The sequence below is a fragment of the Acanthochromis polyacanthus genome, chromosome 9 (assembly GCF_021347895.1).
Source record: "Acanthochromis polyacanthus isolate Apoly-LR-REF ecotype Palm Island chromosome 9, KAUST_Apoly_ChrSc, whole genome shotgun sequence".
Classification (NCBI taxonomy): domain Eukaryota; kingdom Metazoa; phylum Chordata; class Actinopteri; family Pomacentridae; genus Acanthochromis; species Acanthochromis polyacanthus.
Genome location: NC_067121.1, coordinates 23,238,210 through 23,259,301, shown reverse-complemented (window position 1 = coordinate 23,259,301; position 21,092 = coordinate 23,238,210). Strand labels below are relative to the sequence as shown.

Below are 21,092 nucleotides of genomic sequence, written 5' to 3'. Positions count from 1 at the left end.
AGCAATACTTTTTCACAGTCAGCCTCACAATGGTTATGTTTCTATTCCTTCAGCTATTTCAGTCTTGAAGGACAAGGAGCCTGGCTGCTTCATCGTGAGAGACAGCCACTCCTTCAGAGGGGCCTACGGTCTGGCTATGAAGGTGGCTACACCCCCTCCTTCGGTTCTCCAGCAGAGCAAAAAAGGTAACCTCGATGTTGTGAATATAAACACCAGAGATCTTTTGCAATAAGCAGTTGGTTCATACTACACAATGCATAAACACCCTGTAAATTTCAGTCCATACTTTCTAGATATAAGCTTGTGATTAGAACAGAAACTCCCTGTCTCAGAGCCATCCCCAAATCATGATGGTTCCACCACCATGCTTCAATCAAAGGTGGATGAAAGACTTCCAGAACAAGACCCAGTCATGGCTGTCTTGATCACTAGACCTTATCCCCACTGAAAATTTGTGGAATGTTGTAAAGAGGAAAATCTAGTTATGCCTATTTAATGCAAACGAAGCGTACAGATAGACATGTCTCTTCTATTTAGTTAAAAATAACTCAAATACAGACAGACATCAAGACAAAGAAAATGATAGTTTGCATAAATCAAGTCAAACAATCTTCATTAGAAAACACCAGATAATGAATTTATACTAAAGACAAGACCAAATAGGATGTTGGATCTACATGTAACATTATTACACTTTGTTAGTGTAATTTAAAATTTAAAATGAGACCCAATTTGGTGTATGACCGAAATGTTATTGTTTGCACTCTTCTTTAAATTAACATTAGCTGAGGAAAGAATCAAGGTTTTTAATGAGTCCTTAGACAGAGCAAGGCTATTCTCCTTCTGCTTCCAGTCTTAATGCTATGCTAGGCTATCAGAGACTGGTCCAGTGGTACGGACATTCTGGGAATCGAGCATAAAAGTCACACAAAGCCATCTTCAGTTACAGCCCACTGTACTCGCCTACATGTCTGGAACCTGAGAGTCCGTCTTTCTGTTGGAGTGTGAACTCTCCTCATTCTGTGTTTCTCTCCTGGGCATCATCGTGATGAAGCTGAACAGACTTCCATTGCCTGATAGTCTTAGATGTGCAGCTAATGTTTCACCCCCTAACAAAAGGTGTGCTGGGTCCATAAGCCTGCTCTGATCCCAGGGCCTTCTTCCTCAAAGCTCCCTGCCCCACATAACTCTGTCTATTAGAGAAACTATATCGCAGGACTGGGGTCAAAACAGGGTATTTGTTTAGTTATTTACTGCGTCGTATGTTGGTTTAGCATATTTAGAAAATAGAGGGAGGGATTTTTTTTGGAATGAAAACAAAGTCTGTGGAGGAATCTGGCCAAACATTCTCTGGCCATGTTTCAGCATGAAAACAAAGGCTGATTGAGTGATGATAGGGATTCACACACTATGTTTTCGTACTCGAAAAAGGGCGAAATGACATTAGATCCCACATAATGTGTATCAGAAAGCAGCCCGATTATTTTTGAGGTGCATGTTCTAACAAAAACAAGCCACAAGGGCACAAAGGGTGTCCTCATGCACATCTTGCACCGACCCACTGCTGTGCTCGGTCCTTTCATTGCGTCCCCCGCTCACACCTGTCCTTTTGTTCACCCTCACCCCTCTGCAGTCCAACAGCACCTGTGGTGACATCATGACACAGTCCAGTCTCTACGCTCTGAGCTCGGGGCTTTGTGACTCCTTATAAGTGTGAAACCCAACCCACGTTAAGGAGCGGTCCTTTCTCCAAGTCTTTGTGTCAAGACATTCCTCACTTAGACTCCTCCTGCACCCCCTCAGAGGTGCTTCTGTTGAATCTTTATACATTTAACCTCTGGCGGAAATTAATGTGTTTTTTTTTTTTTTTAGGGCTGAGAAATTACGCACGGCACTGAGTACATCTAGTGTGTCAAATTGAGGACAGTCCACAAGCTATTGCTGGTGATTATTTACCTCTGTATGTCTTTTCTTGTATCTGCTGTTGCTTCCTTTTTTTCTAACAGGAGGAGACCTATCCAACGAATTAGTGCGCCACTTCCTGATTGAGTGCACACAGAAAGGAGTGCGGTTGAAGGGTTGCCCCAATGAGCCTTATTTTGGTAAGTTCCTGCTCTGGTAAGACTTGTCTTTGGCTTACAACAGTGACACCATCTAGGTGTTTGAATGCACGACAGCACATATTAAGAATTTCTGAACAACACTGCCCTCTACTGGCGTCTAATGTATTGTATTAATGCCTGTTACAGGCCATTGTCGTCACCATGCAGGGACGGACAAGTGCACGTTGCATTTTGTTGTTTTACAGTTTTAATCTTTGCTTTTTGTCAGAATTCTGCTGTATTTTCCTGACCCTGCCTTATAATTACATGTGCATTAGATAAATTGTTAGCATCTATCAACTTTTTTATGCCCAAACTATCATCAAGGTACATGGATGGTGTATGAAAGTAAGAAGTTGGAAGTTCCATTGTTCTTTTCTGGCTTAAATAAGGATTCTTTTATATGTTTTTGTCTTCTGTGTTTTTTTTTCTCAGTTAATTACACTACCGTTCAAAAATCTGGGTTCACTCGGGCAATTTCCATGAAAACCCACACTTTTATTCATGTGCTAACATAACTGCACAAAGGGTTTCTAATCATCAATTAGCCTTTCAACACCATGAGCTAACACAATGTAGCATTAGAACACAGGAGTGATGGTTGCTGGAAATGTTCCTCTGTACCCCTATGGAGATATTCCATTAAAAATCAGCTGTTTCCAGCTAGAATAGGCATTTACCACATTAACAATATCTAGACTGTATTTCTGATTAAAAGCTCATTTTATTTCAAAAATAATTGCATTGCAAAGTGACCTTTTAACATCAGTGTACATATGTGAATTATTTCTTCCCTGTATTTTTCTTTTCTTTTTCTTTTAAAGAAAAACTATTGTGTAAGATAATGATAAAAGATGACTGAAACAGAAGCTGACGTTACAACAGAGCATGAAATCTGGCTCTAATTTTGATTTCATGTCTAACTGTTTTACAGGAAGCTTAACTGCGTTGGTCTGCCAGCATTCAATCACCGCCTTGGCTCTGCCTTGTAAACTCATTATACCTGATAGAGGTAAATCTTCACACTCACATCACATTTGATTTCTTGGAGGAGATTATGGCCAGAGTACAAAATAACCATCATTTAAGTTTGGCAATTCCCCATATCTGCCAGCCTACGTGTTGATCAGTCTGGCAATTTAGTAATTTTATCTCTTGATGTAGCTGTTGTGGTTTCTGCTCAGTAATCTCACTGGTGTTTTCCTTCATCATAGATCCCCTTGAAGATGTTGTGGAGAATACCTCACAATCAGTCACTAACTCTGCTGCTGAGCTGCTAAAACAGGGTGCAGGTAATCAGGCGGCTTATGCCACTTACTATGAATAGACATTTTGACAAAACAGATGACGGGACTGTGCATAAACACTGACACAATCCCTGTGTGTGTGAATCTGCGACAGTTTTGGAAATGAGCCATACTCCTGGGCCTGTTATTATGCACTGTGCCACTGAATCCACCTTCTTTGCAGTTGTTTGCGCTCTGCAAATCCAAGTGTGATTTGAGTGTGTTTTGCTGCTGCAGCGTGTAACGTGTGGTACCTGGGCTCCGTGGAGATGGAGTCCCTAACGGGCGTCCAGGCGGTGCAGAAAGCCACCAGCATGACTCTGAACGCCAACCCTCCACCAACCTCCACCGTGGTCCACTTCAAAGTTTCTTCTCAGGGAATCACCCTCACTGACAACCAGAGGAAGTGAGTCTTGCGCGCATTTTTGCATTAGTCATACATGCAAATAGCTACTTTTTCATTTTTTTTAAAACCTTAACGCTGTCTGTTTTTAGGCTCTTTTTCAGGAGGCATTACAATGTCAGTACAGTAATATTCTGTGCTCTGGATCCCCAAGATAGAAAGTGAGTATTGTTCATTTAATGTTCAAACACACATGCCATTTATGGTTTGCTAGACACTAGTTATTGTTAGAGAAGCCTGCTATTATTCTAATCAGTTGTGGTGAATAAGAAAAAATCTTGTAAAACCACAACAACAGAAAGAAACACAAACAAACACCTCCATGCAAATATAATTATCACTGCTGATTGTAAATATGTCAAAGGCAGATACGATTATTCTCCTTTCACTGCTCACAGGTGGAAAAAAGACGGCTGCCCACCAGCAAAGTGAGTAAATGATTGCCATTTTGTGCACAGCTACAACCAGAACATCATTACAGCCACTATTTTTAAAAGCGCCATCAGTCTGGGGCACATGGCAGTGCTGCTATTAACTACAGCGCACCACTTTTGCAGAATCTTCGGCTTTGTGGCGAGGAAAACTGGCACTTCCATGGACAACATATGTCACCTGTTTGCGGAGCACGACCCTGAGCAGCCAGCAAGCGCTATTGTCAACTTTGTTTCCAAGGTGATGATCGGCTCGCACAAGAGTAAGTAGGGCAGAGCTGGTCACCCGAACAGGGGTTTTCTAAGAGTAGGGACAACGAATGAAAGACTGAGCAAAGGACTGAATATAAGGACTGAAGGTGGCGATGACCTGGATGTTAACTGGATGTTACACACACACATGCGTTATAATCGACATTTCCGGGACTTTCAGTGACATCTCTTAACAGAAAACTATCAATTCCTTTCTAGTCTGTTATTTTACTCTCCACTGTAAGTACTGTAAATTAGCCAAATGAGACAAAAAACTCATACAAAATGTGGTTTCTACTGGTTCACAAGTGTGCTGTCTTAAACAGCTAGATATAATCATTATCGACATATTTTGAGTACATAATACTAAGGCTGCTTTTCTTCTTCATGCATAGCATTTTGTGGAGAAATCAAGAAAACCTTACATTGTTGCATGTAAATTTTTTACATCTAATATTTTACCAAAACCAACTTCTTTTAAGCTATTAACAGAGTCATGTTGTAGAAGCACCTCTCTGCTGCGTCTGCCCAGCATGCAGTGTTTCCATGTGGAGCTGATGTCATGCTAAAGCAGCGCAGCTCATATGTATAATTTTGACTTTGGGAATGGCTACATCACATACAAGATATCTATGTTACTTTAATCTATGCAATGTAAATGTTTTTATTTTTTTAAACCAAGCCCTCTCTGTACATGTGTAGCGTGCATGTGGCTTCTTTGAGCCTCCTAGATCGTCTTAAGGTGTATTTGACCACTTTGAAAGCCGTCAGCAATGTTTTAATGAACATGTGTGTGTGCACGTGAGTTGAAATGAGATAAATGGCAGAAAAATATTTTAATGAAACCCTAATATATATATATATATATATATATATATATAGACTTGATATGAACTGGTTAAAACACATCACTGCTTTGTGTAGGTAGAAGAACAAGTGGCTCTTTCCTCTCAGCTGCCATTTTTGTTTGACTTTACTTCGTCCTCTTTCGGAGGAAAACCAAAGCAACCTTTTAGTGTCAATAATAAATCAGTATGTACCATCTTTTTACATTTTAATTAAATATGTAAAAACACTCACCGGCTGCTATATAAATAGAACAAATGTTTTCATGGAGGAAAAAAAAAACTAAGATGAAAGAAAGAGCTCAGTGCTGGAACTGCACAAATAGAACTGACACTCAGCTAGTCATCTGTCAATGACGTATACAATCTGCTTCCTCTGGGAGAAAGATAAAGCTGTTTATTACCCAGCTCATTGTTTGTATATGAGATGATGATCATAGACTTAGCTCTGTTTGTGTGTGTGTGAGTGCGAGTGTAACTGTGCGTGTGTTGGATAATCATTTTATACAGAGAGGGACTCAAAACCACAACAAAGCTGTTGGTATTCCTGCATTAATTATGTACACACATATGTTATCGTTTTCATGACTTATTACCTGTATCTCATGTGTATCTCTTCCAATACTGTGCCTCTGTGTAGTCCATGTGAACTGTTTATGTGTGTATTGATGTTGCATTATTTGATGTGTTCTGTAAATAAACTAAGTGAAACATTTATTTAATGTTAGTCTGACACATAACTCCGTACAATGGTTGTTTGTTGGTTTCTGTATGGATGGAAGATGCAATGGGTTCAGTTTTTTTTTTAAACCTGAGAGATTTCAGTTGGAGCAACCCCCCCCCCCCCCCCCCCCCCCCCCGATAGAGCCAGGTTAGCTCTGTCATCGGGTTTTAATCCTCGTTAGGTTCATTATTATCATGTTCTTATCTGGTCCGCTAATTTCAGAGTGTTAGTGTTGATATCGAACTATCACTGTTCCCAAAATGTCCCAACTTTTCTTTTCACATGCTCTTTTCTACCTTTGTTCACTCTCAGTAGGTTTTGTTTTATTAAAATTGTCATGTTACTCTCTGCCTGACACAGCTGTATTAGTTTGTTCCAGCTTTGTAATGGGCCTGAACTATTGAAAGCCAAGAGACTGTGATTTATACGGTTTCTGGTTTCAACAGAAAGATTACAGCCACAGTTCAAATTCGGGATCGTTTCAGGTAACTTTGGACACTTATGGGTCTCCTAGAATTCTAGGTAAAGTTCATTGATCACTGGTGCCAAGTCTCAGCCACATCCATAGCAAGCTTTTCTGCCTTCTGGGTACATTTTTTACCACTTTTCCTGCTGTAAAAACAGTCTAGCAGCAGCAGCAGCAACTGTCACGCAAAGCAAAGGAGGATATGTGAAAGATAGAAAGATCACAACACCCCATGTCTTTACTGTAACTGTGCAGAGAAATAAATATCTTCAGTTCAGTTTGTAGCCAGCAGAGGACACTAGTAACAAAAAACTTCCTAACTTGCATTGAATGGTTTTGTGTTGTGGATTAATTCTCTGTTCATTTTTTTTTTCTTTTTTGTCCAGTAGCTTAAATGTCAAAAAGGCTGCTAATTGCTGCACATTAATGTGGATCAGCACATCCTTTAATGAAGTGAATCTGCAGTGTGCATCTGTGCCGTTCTGACTCTGTATTTCTGCACATATCTGACACCTTTGTCCGCTGTCTATTTTGTGTGGTGCAGTAAAGGAGGATTTTACCGCCACACAAGCCCGGACAGGTCGCTCTAATGGCACCGAGAAGGGAATAAAATTGCTAGCCAAAGAGAGAGGAAAGGTGTAATGGGGGTAGAACCTCCTTCCTCCCCACTCCTCCTCCTCCTCACTACTGTCCCTCTGCAGGTGGTGAAAGTGAAGAATTCCCGGGGAGGGCAGGAAGGAAGCGAAGGCCCAGGTGTGGCGACTGCAGAGAGCCCAGAGCCCGTCTTCCTCTGTTATTTAGTGCGGAGTGGCCTTGAAATAAAAGAAGCCGGGGAAAGTCCAGAAAAGCAGGCAACGTTATTAGACTACAGGGGAACCTGTCAGGAGAGACAATATTTCACACAAGTAATGACAGTGTGTGCGAGCATGTAAAAGATACGTGTGCTGAACTCGATGCTACAATAATTCCCTATCGAGATTGATTTATATGTGTTAATATTTACTATTACCAAGATGATTCGTGGTGTCGAAGAGCTCCTAAAAACTGACACAAACTGCTTATTCAAGCAGAATTCACTTTCCAGCCCTTTGTAGCTGTAATAACTGCTACTGTGATGACATTCCTGACCTGAGAAACACTGACTAAACCTGTCACATAAAATGTATCAGTCCATACAAATGCCATCTATTCAACAAACTTCGCAGATTTACACCAGCCTGTTGAAGTTTAATTTTGCAGATAATGAGGGGGTAAAAGGCCCTGTTTATCAGGCCGACTGAACTCATTCTCATTCCTTGAGCACCCTAGCTCGGCAGCATTTTTATGGCCACTTAATTAGAGGGGCAGGGCTCATCTCTTTCCTCTGAGGCAGAACAAAAGTTGGGGAACAAAAATAGAAAGTGCATTCTGGGATATGGCTGCACAATTTGAGGCCCCTGTTTGGTTTTCAGACACCAGAACCTGAAAACACGCCGTGAGACAAGCAGCGGCCGCTCATATCAAGCCACGTAGAACTTCAGGTCAGGTCAGCGTGATGTCCGATACCCTTACTTGATTATTTGAATCAAAACTTAGTGTCAGCACTGGAGTAAATAAGAGTGTTCTCCTGACTGCACTAAAAAGTGACCCATTGACCGGAGGGTGGTAATTTACAGAGCTCATGGGTGCTTGGTGTCTCTGAGTGGCTCTGAAGAGGTCCCAGCAGATCTCTGAACTGGACAAAGCGAGCAACGGGGTCAAGTGCTTTGCGGCGTGACTTTCTGTTTACAAAATGGTTTGCACAAAGCCGTGAAAACTGACCTGGGTGGACTGCGGTTCCTGACATACCACCGCAGCTCTATCAGATGTACTCAAGTACCCCTAAACCACGTATTTAAACCAATTTTAACCCTCATCCTACCAACATATTTAACACACAAGGACACCGAATGGGGTCCCTGGGGATCCCAAGAATAAACTACTGCAAGAGACAAAAAAAATTACAGCAAAATGCCAACCTATTTCTTCTCAAAACAATATTAGTTATGTAATTAATGTATTTTGAAAAAAAAAGTGTGTTTTATTTATATGTCCTAAAATATGCAGCAATGGGAAATGTGGGCCAGTCTTGATCTGCTTTCCGTTTTTGCCCACAAAAACAACACAGATGATGTCCAAAACTATATTATAGAGATATACTCTAGATTCATCACAGCCAAACCATCCTGGAGCTCTGAGAAAAACAAAGACAGCCTCCTCGAATCTGTTTCCTTACATACCCCTCCTTTCCACTTTCTCCCTCTGCAGCCTCAAAACTGGCTATATTTGTGCTTCTCCCCGCACCATGTTCTGGTCATGCTCGGACTGCAGCATTTTATCGTGAAGTTATGTCTTGCATTTCTGACGTTGAATGTCATTTTTATTTTAGGAATGGCGTGTATTTTGCGTTGCTGACAGTGCGCATGAGGACAGCTGTGTTTTTCTCCTTGAAAATGACTGACATGAACTCAGTAAAAAAAGTTCATTCTATTAGATTCCAGTACACTGGTGTTTTTGAAATAAAAGCTCTTTGAAAACAATGATGTTAAGTCACTAAAAAAAGCTTTTAAAATTTAGTTAGTTTGTATTTCATTCAGTGACAAAAGAAAAAAGACACCTCTCAGCATTCATAGTTATTAAAATTAGAAACAAAAGTTTCCAAACGTCCGAATGAAAGGGAGCAGAAAGTCAAGATATACTGTCTTTCTCTGTGGAATTGACAAAAAAAAGTGTAGCTCTGACTCTGCAGGTTGTCCAATCAGTAGGATGAGGGGTAAATACCTTTCCACTGCACTATTTACTATATAAATGTGGATGTAGATGCAATCATATTTTATCCAAAACATGGTGAGTCTCACTACTATGCGCAAATTTATTTTCCTTCTGTGAAAACATGATTTGTTTCTTCTTTAATCCGAATTTTCTTTACTTTCTAAGAACTGCTCCACCATCTTTTATGCAGCCCCTGTAAATCTGCTGCAGTAATTTGGGGGTACAAGCCCTCCTGGTTGGGAATCACTGGACTAGAGAAGTGCTCATTACATTAGAAGCAGTCAGACACATTTATAACTTTTATGCTGACTGCTCAACACCCAGCAGTGATAATTTTCAGTCTTGTCCCCCCGCTCTTTCAGCAACAAACCGCAGACCACCATCACTTATAAAATAAACGTAGCATTTTATGGCCTGCATCTGTAAAAGATATTCCCTCCTCGACTGACTGTAATTTTTTTCTTTGTTTACAAGTGAGTAATGGTGCGTCGGTGTCAGTGGGAAAAAAGGATGATATGTGACGGAGCAAGAGTAAATTACATGTATTGTTGTCTCTTTTGTTTATATTTAAGTCATTTCTCAGAATTAAAAAACGGCAAGTAAAGCATAAGTGAAAAAGTGCTTTGTACACAGTTTGAAACCATTTAATGACAGTATGTGTACATCAAAGCAGGCTTTCAATGTTTTCCAAGTGTTGAAATCAGTGACAAAGTGAATTAAGTGTAGTGAGAAAAATGGGAATCGGTATTTTACACATGTGAGGAAATTCCCTGTACATACATGTATGAATACATGTCCAAATGTCCGATATGTGTCAATGAGACAGAGACAAAGGAAGTGTTACCGTCTGGTGAGGGGGGCATTCGGGGCCCAAAGTGAGCGGCGCCACTTTCAGCCCACTTCCGAGCACTCTGCAATCCGTCAGACTGAGTGCTGAGAGTTCCTCACTCTCTGTCCTCCACTCTGCTCAGGCCTAATTACAGCTTTGGACTGCCTCAGGGGCCAAGCCTCCAGAAATGGGGACCATGACAGCTCCACAAACAGACCACTCCAAAAAAAAAATTATTAACCAACCCTGGAATTAGATGAAAGGTGGCCTTTGGCCTCTCAGCTCTTTATTTTGTTCACCACTCCAACCACATCTAATAATCAGATACTTGTTGAGGCTCTTTGGGTGCCAGTCAGAGCAGAATCAAAGGAAAAAGATAATCATATTAATCACAATAGGGACCTTTGCATCCAATTCATGTGTGATGAGAGTGTGCTCTAAAAGCTCTCAGACAGGGGCAATTATATGAAAGACGGTCATGAGACTTTTGGGGGAAAAGAATAACACTGAACGTACCAGACTTGTCATGTGATCTGCAGCAGCCTCATTCCTCTCGTACTCCAGCACACCTTCGTACAGTGTGCACCCACACACTCTCTCTCCACAAGCGCAGACACACCAGACCCCCACGGCCATCCCAAATTCCAAGTTAGGATGGGGAAAGGGTTGGCTGGTGTTTGAGAGTGAGGGGCGCACACACACACATACAGACACAAGTACACCCTTCTCCTTGGTTAACCCAGACATGTTCTGCAGACCTCCAGCTGATTAAACTATGTGCTTTTCAATCTATGAGCTTTGGAACTTGCCGCAGATTCTTGTGCTTTTCCTCGTCACTACAGTAACACCATCCCCTCCAACTCTGCACTGCACCCAAACAAAAACAGAGCCAATGCTGGGGAGGCTATCAGATGACTTATTAGATCTGACATGCATGAAAACAATACATCTAAGTTAATTTAAATGAGCTAATAAAATATTAATAATGCAAACTATACTATTGGCTCTGCTCCACATTTGCTCAAGTGAAGTAGGTCATTCATTTGTTGAAGAAACACCACAAATTTGGTTAAATAGACAGCTTATCCAACTCAAAACCACATGCAAATTACATGTTCCTGTTGAGCTTTTAAAATAATATTTTTAAAAACTGTGAAGGACATGATCAAATACCTTTCATTCCTCTTAAAGCATTGACCTTGCTGTGTTACAATGTGAAAAATAAGAATAGACATAATCCTAAAAGCAGCACGACAAAAGTAACAACTCACAACTATGCAGGAAAACAATCCTGGTTTTAATAAGATTTAAAAATGAAACTGAGAATATGTGTGACTTCCAGAAGCAGGCATTGAAGTTTATATTTAGCTCAGGGCCCCAGTGCAACAGGCTACAGTCTAGCTACAGGAGTCAGTGCAGGCCACTCTCAGAGCTTCAAGTGACTGTGTCTGATTTGCTCAAATCATCTTGAAACAGTGGAAAATTGCCCCGGATTAGGATTTGACAAGCTCTTGCGGTTGGCCAGTGTATCCTTTGACAGCAGGTTATGTTAAACACATGTACAGTAATATCCTGAGTGTGCAAACGCACATTCTTCACACTCCCTCTTTATTGAGTGGCTGCTCTGCGGGACGACATTCCTTCAGTACATTACTCCTGCTCGCCTCTGCTATGCTGAATATGCACAGGTGGCTGAGAGACCCCCTTCCAAAGAACTATGAGTGGAGGAAAGGGAGGAAAATCAGCAAGCTTTTTTTTCAGCATATGAAACAAATGTTTGGCATTCCACTGAGCGCTGCTCTGCTGTAGACCTGTCTGTTAACAGACGGCTGTACGCCAGGGCTTGCTGGCAACAGATTTGACATTGACTTCCCAGAAATTTCAAAAGCACAGAAGGAACGGTACACCTCAGCTCTGCTGCTGTTATTCTGTTGGGGAATTTTTTGACTTTTTGTGCCAGTGTGTTCCCTTGCTCATCTGTAACCAATTAATAGTGAACCTAAAAATGCTTCAGATGTAATTACTCAGGAATTTTCTCTCTTATATGTGTGGTATGTGTCCTTATTTTTAAGGTCTGCTTTGTAGCACTGACAAATGAAGAAAACGGGCCCAAGTATGTCACACGTCTAAACAAGTTCAGAGACAAACGTTTTATGTGTGAGGAGCAGGTACATGAGGGGCATTTGTCGCATGACATAAAGTTGAGTTATGTTTGTTAAAAATTCTCCGTATTATAAACAAAAATGGCTGTGTCGACTAATGCTGTGACTGAATTACATTTTGACTTTCAATTGGCTTCTGTGCTCTATTTGCAAAACTCAATCCTGCATCATTAGCACATATTGATATACTACAATAAAATATAATAGAACACAAAATACTGTTGTTTGTATGGTGATTGGAGTAGTAAAATGGATTGGCAAGATATACAAGTTTAAACAACTTTTAGAATATGCATTATAATATTAGTTATATTCATAAACTGACGATTGAGCAGCACTTGATTATTAAATATGATCAAGGTGCAGCACATACTGATGTTTCATCCATGGAATTGAACCATATTTTAAAAGATAATCATTTCTTTTGTATGTAAGGCGTTATTTGGCAAAATAAGTAGCAGCTATCACTTTAAAGTTCTACTGTGCAGTCCGATTTTGAGGTCAAATCTAAAATGAGCACACATGTATCACAAAACAGCACCTGAGTAAAGTTCCTCGGGTGTCATCCCACCACTGATTTAGTATCTAATCTTCACTATGCCACCTACCGAGGGGCTGCGCTGTTGTAGATTAATGTATGCAAGTTTGAAATAATCATCTTATGTATTTACTGGTTGCAATCTATGCACTCTGGCCATATACAGTTCATGCCGGGTCATGTGCAGCAGCTTCTTGGGCCACAGAGCAGGTCTTGCACACATGCATGAAAACACAACCTCCTGCCACATTGGACATAAAGTTCTGAATATCTAAACCAACCCAGCAAAGTGTTCCAACCACAGTGTTCTTCACTGTCAGATATTAAACTGCTTTTTTTATTGTAGTGTAGCTCCAATCTTAAATTGATTCAGTGACATTTGTGTAAAGCCTGATACACTGGAACACTATTGGCGCCCCCTGTGGATGGATATGTGCATAGCAGATGCTTGGATATCTGTGTCGAGTCTCCAGACTGACACCTGATACACATTAAATTAATTTCTATGATTTTTCTAATTGGTTGCAGGATGGTTTTCTTGAGTATGGGTCTAGAAGCCTCGTTATGTTATGATAATGTAGGTTGGAATCCCCCAAGATGAAAAAAATCTGATAAAAATGTTGGCATATTCATTTTTCTTAAGTGTATTTTAAGAGCCACATTATGTAAATGACCTGCTCATGCGCCAAACCCAGCGTGCTGCCCTGATGTTTAAAAGGAACAACGCAGTGGAGGCACTTCATCAGTTCACCACAAGCTATTCGGGGGTGTGACTACAGTCGTTGGGGTCTATATATTGAGATGTTTTGTCCGTTGGCTTTATGTGAATGAGAGAGAAGCTGCCCAGTGAAAAGTCACCACAGCAGGACCGTGCGCGCCTCCTCGCTTCATATGCTCTCGTGTGACACAATGGATTCCTGTTTTCGCGCACTTTGTATGACTTTTGTCCTGGCATCGTTCAGCCGGAGGTCAGGTGCGAGCGGACCGGTGATCAGATGCGAGCCGTGTGACGTTGGAGCGCGACTTTCGTGCAAACCTTTACCCAAAGACTGCGCCGAGAAGGTCCGAGAACCGGGCTGCGGCTGCTGCATGACCTGCGCGCTCAGCTTCGGGCAGCCGTGCGGCGTGTACACCGGGAGATGTGGCTCCGGGCTGACATGTCAACATCAGCCCGGTGAAACCAAACCTCTGCAGGCTCTGCTGGAGGGACGGGGGATCTGTGCAAACGCTACAACCAAGCGACAAACCGTCAGACCGACGCCTCCAGTCAATGAATTGCCAGGTAACACTTCTGTGCGCACCTTGAATCCGTATCTACTCGTGCGCTCTTGTTTGGAGTCACCGGACACACAGTGACGTCCAGTAGTTATGCATAGAGTTTTAGATGGATTAATGAGAAGCAAGAGAATCCTTGGAAAGTTTCTAATGTTAATGAGCAGTCAGTGCTGGGGTTTAAACTGTTGCGTAAAGCTTTTTCCAAGACGCACGATAAAAATCCAGGTGAAAGCCTCACTCACAGATCGATTTTCTCCAGTGGATTCTTTACATTTACGGAAGACCGGGATGAGAGATGGCATAGGAAGTAGTAGATGGATCTAGATTGTGGAAAAGAGTCATGCCATTCTGTGCCAGTTTGTACCTCAGAGTGAACACCGGAACCTCAGTGAAATCCTTATCAAAACCTAAAAGTATATTTTTTTCTCCATTAGAGTGATTTTGAATCCTGGCCTACTTTGCAGTAATGTAACTATTTGGCCTGTACTCTTAAAGGAAACCGACACTTTGTGGATGTTTGAACTGTAAATCTTCTTCTGTAACTTAAGAAAATATTTCTGATAAACTGAAAGTCCATGACCTTCAAGCTGACCCATATTTTGCTGAAGATATCAGGAAATAAATACTATTTGAGTTAACTTTTGTGCATGGACATTCTCTCCTCAAACTTTAGCAGAGAATGCTGAGACTCCGGACGAGGAGAGGAATTCCACCGGCTCAGGTGTTCAGACCTCGTTCAGCACCCACAGACCCACTGGACCACTGAGGCCTCCTCTTCACCCCTTCTTCCCTTCTGCCAAGTCCGAGGTCCTCAGACGGGAGCAGCAGAAGAGAACCCAGAGCTTTAAAATAGAGGATCTCCCAGGCCCTCTCATCACAGACCAGCAAAACTTCTCTCTAGAAACCAAACAGGAGCCTGAGTATGTAAGTACCACAACCAATATTTTTCTGTCTTCAGAGCACACTGGAGGAATGTTTTTCTCCTCTTCCTCTGTGTTTTGGTGTTTTTCTCTCCCTGCGGGTGATGAAATGCTTTGGGTAGCGGTGCTGACGGTTGGCAGGGATCGTGAGCAGGAGAATGGCATGGCAGCAAGCGGGCACCATGGCCCTGCGGCTGACCTGGGTCAGGCGGTTGTTTAGCCACAAGGCGTCCGCGTACAGAGAGCCAGCGAATGATGGATTGGCCTATGTGAGTGCCTGTTGGGAAGCCCTGCTGCTATTTTGATCTTCTCTTTGGCCAGAGAAGTGAGCACACTGGAGTAATGGGTTTTGACTGGCTGCTCTGATTAGGGACTGGTGCACTTGGACTTGAGGACAAGCCTTTTTGGCTCCATCTTTGAGCTGTTTGAATTCACTTTATCCCCTCGTCCTTTGTGTAATGTGTAAGAGTTCTAAGCAGCTTTGGCAAACTGTTAAGCCTCTACAAGTCAGATGAATTAATTTCTCATCTGCCACCTCTTTCATATCGCAGCCACCATTGTTCAGGTATTAGAGTGGAACAGTGTGTGATGCAGCGTTGTTAAAGTGTGTATTCGCAAAACTGTTAATGTCAAAATCACACGGCTACGTGAAATGGCTCACTTCGTCAGCATGAGCTGCGTTTGTGTTTCTTTCAGTTGAAGCTACAGAGTTGCACTTAGTCAAAGAAAGAACAGATAACTGATTGTGTGTCCCTTCATTTGTAGGGCCCCTGCCGAAGAGAGATTGAGAGCATCCTCAGCAACCTCAAAATCACCAACATCCTCAACCCCAGAGGTTTCCGCATTCCAAACTGTGACAAGAAGGGCTTCTATAAGAAAAAGCAGGTAAAAACAAAAAAAAACGGCTATTATTTGATTTTAAGTTTCTAATGTTCTGTATGATACAAAGTTGGTTAAAGCTTTGAAATGCTGTTAAAATGAATCAGCATTTGCTTTTTTACTGATGGCATTAATATGATTAAACGCTGAAGTCTAGTGACTCAAACTTTAGGTCTCCTGCAGCTCAATTACAGATTTGTTGCTGTCCTCCTGCATTCATTGATAGTTATTAGAGCCTCATCATTGCACCACCAGACCAGTGAGGTAGACCCTAGCCACTGGCTCTGGAAACGGGGACCACAGGGGCCAAACCCCAGCGGGGTTGACGGCTGGGACGATGGCCGTTTAACGGGAACCCTCCCAGGGAGACAGACGTCAAGGTGGCCACCGGCACCCCATGTGCTCGCCCCATAATTGCTGGACTTTTGAGAGGCAGACACAGAAATAGAGTTGCAGCCATCCCCACGCTCGCATGGTTCACCCACGATCGGGTTGTAATAAATGAGTGGTTCTGACGCATTCATATGGAGGCACTTAGGGCTCCCGCGCCACTGCATCACTGAGGCAGCTTTTCTTATTACATAGCAGTCCTTCCTGCTTAATGGAAGTGTTCTCCTTGACCTGCAATCATCTCATAACCAGCCTGAACGCCAGGCTCATTGTCTTTGTTTATATAAAAATGGGCCTAGTGTACCGAGCCCTCAGACGCTGAAGGAGTGGCAGTCATTTTGTGTCGGACAGTTGCATGATTTCAAGCAAAAACGACTTTTTTTTTTTTTTTTTTCTGCACTTATGCACAATAAATGCCTCCTACAGGAAAGAACCACCCAGTAAAGATTTCACACTTAAAGCAGTCGCACTTTTTGTCTGTAAATTGTGCTTAAGATTTTGATTGCTGTAATAGTTTTTCTATTATACAATTTGGGATACTTTTGTCTTGCAGCTAAAATTAAGAATTCAAAAATGACATACTTTGGGATCTTGATGATAAAATGTGTTGTTTTTAAACCGATCACATAAAAGTACCCTACTTTAGCTCAGATATGCCTCTCAGTTGACCTCCCGTTGAAATATTGAACTAAATCAGGACGTCTTCCCTGCTGATCAGCCCTGTGGAGCAGCAGTACAGTTGCTGCAGCCCTTGAAATGAATGGCTGCATGTTTTACTAGAGTGGAGGTTGACCTTTAGTAAAATTGGCAGTAAAATAACAGCCCTTGGGTAGCTCCACAGACTCTGTAAGTCATTTGTAGTACCCATAATTTGGAGCTGTGGGGTATAATCAGCAACAGATGATTCGTACTGGCCACCAGCTACTGAAATAGATCTTGGTTCACAGTTGTTCACAAACGGGTCTAAGCAAATATTTTACCAGGTTTCTGTTTACCTTAAAGGTCTCTATATGCGTGTGTAACAGGAGGTAGGCCATAAAAGCAGCTCAAAATACCACAGCGTGTTGGATAGCCAAGGCTGTGTCGACTCAGCACAATCTGACCATTAATGCCTCTTAACTATGCCGTTCTACTTCATTGACTAAAGTGGCTCGTTACCCATAATGCTCCATATTCATCTGGATTTGTGCACCTAGCTGTCCCACACTCCCCCGTTTGTCTTTCCCTCCCTTCACCTTGTTCCTTCGCTCACTTTCAGTGCCGTCCATCCAAAGGCAGAAAGCGAGGCTTCTGTTGGTGTGTGGACAAATACGGGCAGCCTTTGCCAGGTTTTGATGGGAAGGAGCGAGGAGACGCCCAGTACTACAACTCCGAGAGCCAATAGGAGCGAAGCGGGACGGGGGAGGGGGGGTTGGGAGTGTGCAAGAAGAATTGTAAACAAATGGAGAGACACTGAGGATATTGGAAGAGAGGTCAAGAGATGGCTCAGCCCGATATATGGATGTTTTGCTATTTCTATCTGTTGCCTGTGGGACCTTTTTTCTGAGGCAGAGCAAAGGGGAACAGAGGAAGAGTACCAAGAGGAGGAATGCTTGTACATTCTGTACCTTTATGTGATTGATGGATGGATTCTTCATAAGCTGTTTTGTCTCTGACTTGACCTGGACGGCTTCTGGGGAGATGATAAAAGAATTCATCTCCGAGGCCTTTTTCTAATTCGAAAACGCAGAGACAACGTCACAAACAGTGATGCGATCGCTCCTCATTTACGCACAATTAGATGGCATTGCATATGCGTACGTGCTTGTGACGTGTAATCTTTATTTGTATGCTTGTGATTTTGTTATAAAGACATTGAGTGTGGGTATGAACGTGTCCTTCAGAGTAAGCATGCAGTGCCTTGCTATGGATTCATATTTGTATGAACTTTATTCCGGTTGCTTCCTCCTCCTCAGGGAGTTGGATGTGACTGTGCAGCTCAAACTCTACAGTGCATATAAATTTTTTTTTTTTTTTTGTATGCTGGATCTCAGACCACAGAAAATGGGGACATTTCTTCTACTCTGTACTGTGGTTTGTACTATTTTGTTGTCACTTTGCATAAGCTGAATATTAGAGATAAAGGCCTGTAACCGTTATCTCTGATCTGTGTAGCCAGTGATATTTTTCAACACTTGTCTCGGTTTTAAATAAATATGCTGTTTGCATGTACAATGCAACCCTCAGAGGTCTATTTTTACTTAATAAAGGCAGTATAAAATTTTTCGGGTGTTTCGTTCTCTATTGCATAGACATTAAACCAGGACGCCACCGTGATGAAATAATATATTAAATGCACATTCACAGAATTGGAATATATACACTTGTTTAATAAAACCAATAAAGGAACGGCAGCACTCCAGGCAAATGGCACGCACAAAACATTCCAGCAAACACAAGCATAAACATGAGTAAAATATAATAAATATTAGAACAGACGCAAGAATAGGTCAACAAAGGAAAAATGAGAGATAATGTGTGAGAAGTGTAGCTGAGATAAGCCCTCAGAAATCCTCCGCTCAACCTGTGGACCTGCAGAGACTTAGCAGAGGTAGACAGATGCCGAACAACCCATCCCAAACCTCACAGTGGCTTGGATGAGCCCTGATATGTTTGTGCTCAGCCACTGTTTGCATATTTGTGGCCGTTTAAGTATTTCCCCCAATACCCATTGAGGAAACGCCAAAGGAGATACATTGAGACAATGTCAACAGGTTGGATGAATGAGCGGCTGTGTTGTTGCGTACCGTGCACAGCTCTAGTTCTGAATGAATTATTTAAAAAAGAAAACGAAAACTCTGAAATGGGCTTGGCAGAGTTGTGGACCTGTGGTTTTGAGCAATGGAGTTATTTAGCCCGAAACACAAATGTATACAGTGTTGCCCTATTTACAATTGGAAAAAAAGGCAAACATATAAAACATCTAAATATGACAAATGGTTAATGCCAGTAAGAATATACAAGTGGTGAATAAATAAGTTTGTGATACATACATCATGTAAATAAAATGAGAGGAAATTTCCCTCTCTGAAATAAGATTTGACTTGCAGTGTTTTTTGCAAATGCAAGTCAGTTCATCAGGAGAATAGATCTATACATTCACCTGATAAGTTACAAAACACCCATTGGTTGTTTGGGTGTGAAAGTGTGTTTATGAGTGACAGCAGAGTTCATCGTTCAGTGGGTGACTTCTTGATGACACTCTGAGTCACCGAGCAGGTCACCCGATCCTGGGAGCTTCTTCCCATTCCATGAAGAGACACACCAGCAGCGGGCAGGCGGTCCAACCAGAGATGACTCACACTGAAACAGAAACAGCGATGGCAACAAATAAATCACTCGGTAATTTAGGGGAAAACCTCTGTCAGGAGTTTTATTTCGTGATTCGTAAGATTCTCACCTGTTTGGCCTTGTAGAAGCCGTGCTTATCACAGTTGGGGAGGTAGAAAGTTGTGAACTTCTCTCCTAATTTCTGCTGAGAGTTGGCTATCATGTCCAACGCTCCGTGCAGTTCAATGTGACAGGGACCCTGTACCAAAAAGAAACGAGAACAATGACATCGACACCTGCATTTAAACAAATACACCTCAATGGCAGTGCATCTTCACAACATTTCAGGTCATTTCTGTTTCCTCCCTCAGAGCCAAGTGCTCCCTCTTGTGGAAAGAGTGACACATAGCTTTGAATCATTTTTATTAATCACATCGATGCTTTTTCTCACCTGTTGTACCAGTTTGTTGCGGATGGCATTGACCTTGGCCTTAATACTCTCGTGGGCCTCAGAAGCATCTTGGTGGTCCGAAGGAAGATTAAGCCCCAGAAGGTAGTGCAGGGAGCCATGGTCAGGGACTCCATCAGCTTCCTCTGTGGAGAAAGTCGAAAACATTTTAGACTTTTTAATGTTGTAAATGATACTTGAAGTTACACAATTGCCATTCTTCTGAATTGCCATTTTGAAATCCTAAAAAGAACAAATGAACACTTATGAAAAAGGCACACTGAGGTTACCTTGGCCCAGGTCCTCAGTGCAGACTCCCTGTCCCCTGGTCAGAGCGTGGAGTGGTCTGGCCTCTCCGGGCCTCGGAGTGCAGCGGAGACCCTCACCACAGTGGGCCGTGTGAACCCCACAGGAAGCCCCTTTCTCCAGAGCACAGGCCATGCAGCAGCCACAGCCAGGCTCCCTCATCACCTGCTTGCAGTCTGCTGGGACGGCAGGACACTCGTTGAGCTTCTGCTGCGTACAGGGGGCACAGCGGATGGGCTCGGGCCCCACCACCGGGGACGTCCTCACCACGGCTAAGACAGCCAGAGCCGCTGCTACCACGAATGTCAGCTTCTTATACAATCCAAGCATCTCCAGTCTCCTGATCCTTATTGTCTCGTCAAACTGCTTTGTGTGTAGTTTTTCTTCTAAAGATATTTCTCTGAAGCAGCAGTATTTATATTGGAATCTGGCCTCCAGAGGGGTTAATGATTGACACAGTGACCACAGAAATAAAATATTTTTGACAAAGCTGCTGTAAACGGTGGATGACCCTGCTTGACGTAGATCCAGGTTCACAAGGTCTGTCGTCAATATTGACGTTGGAACATAAAGTGATTGTACATCAAAACAACCCTGTTTTTGGGTGACAAAATTACTGATCTTTGCCTTTACCTTTGAGGCTACGTGAGTGCTGCTATTTGAAGAACATTTTCAGTGAAGTAGTGAATAATGAATAACATCCAAAATAAGGAATTTTAGATAATCCTTGGCTTATC

General features: G+C 42.2%; 3 protein-coding genes across 4 annotated transcripts in view; 2 read left to right on the top strand and 1 right to left on the bottom strand.

Moving 5' to 3' along the window:
- LOC110966654 (tensin-3) overlaps positions 1-6,036 on the top strand; it is a 37,500-nt gene extending 31,464 nt beyond the window's left edge. The window contains exons 20-27 of the mRNA XM_022216085.2: positions 54-185; positions 2,007-2,102; positions 3,037-3,114; positions 3,317-3,394; positions 3,626-3,794; positions 3,884-3,952; positions 4,190-4,219; positions 4,349-6,036. Coding sequence (XP_022071777.2) covers positions 54-185; positions 2,007-2,102; positions 3,037-3,114; positions 3,317-3,394; positions 3,626-3,794; positions 3,884-3,952; positions 4,190-4,219; positions 4,349-4,493 — 797 coding nt within the window. The 3' untranslated portion in view covers positions 4,494-6,036. The remainder of the gene's footprint in view (positions 1-53; positions 186-2,006; positions 2,103-3,036; positions 3,115-3,316; positions 3,395-3,625; positions 3,795-3,883; positions 3,953-4,189; positions 4,220-4,348) is intronic.
- Positions 6,037-13,517: 7,481 nt separating this feature from the next.
- On the top strand, positions 13,518-19,121 carry LOC110966658 (insulin-like growth factor-binding protein 3). 2 transcript variants are annotated; one of them, XM_051953594.1, is made up of 4 exons: positions 13,518-14,110; positions 14,780-15,027; positions 15,789-15,908; positions 17,551-19,121. In XM_051953594.1, the coding sequence occupies exons 1-4, from the start codon at positions 13,720-13,722 to the stop codon at positions 17,674-17,676; spliced, it is 885 nt and encodes a 294-aa protein (XP_051809554.1). In that variant the 5' UTR covers positions 13,518-13,719; the 3' UTR covers positions 17,677-19,121. The 2 variants fall into 2 exon arrangements, with proteins under 2 accessions (XP_051809554.1, XP_022071781.1); XM_022216089.2 differs by having other exon boundaries at positions 13,521-14,110; positions 14,777-15,027.
- LOC110966659 (insulin-like growth factor-binding protein 1) lies at positions 18,641-20,754 on the bottom strand. The gene is made up of 4 exons (XM_022216090.2): positions 20,340-20,754; positions 20,053-20,195; positions 19,732-19,860; positions 18,641-19,634 (listed from the first exon to the last, which is right to left on the bottom strand). The coding sequence occupies exons 1-4, from the start codon at positions 20,683-20,685 to the stop codon at positions 19,509-19,511; spliced, it is 744 nt and encodes a 247-aa protein (XP_022071782.1). The 5' UTR covers positions 20,686-20,754; the 3' UTR covers positions 18,641-19,508.
- Positions 20,755-21,092: the final 338 nt, after the last annotated feature.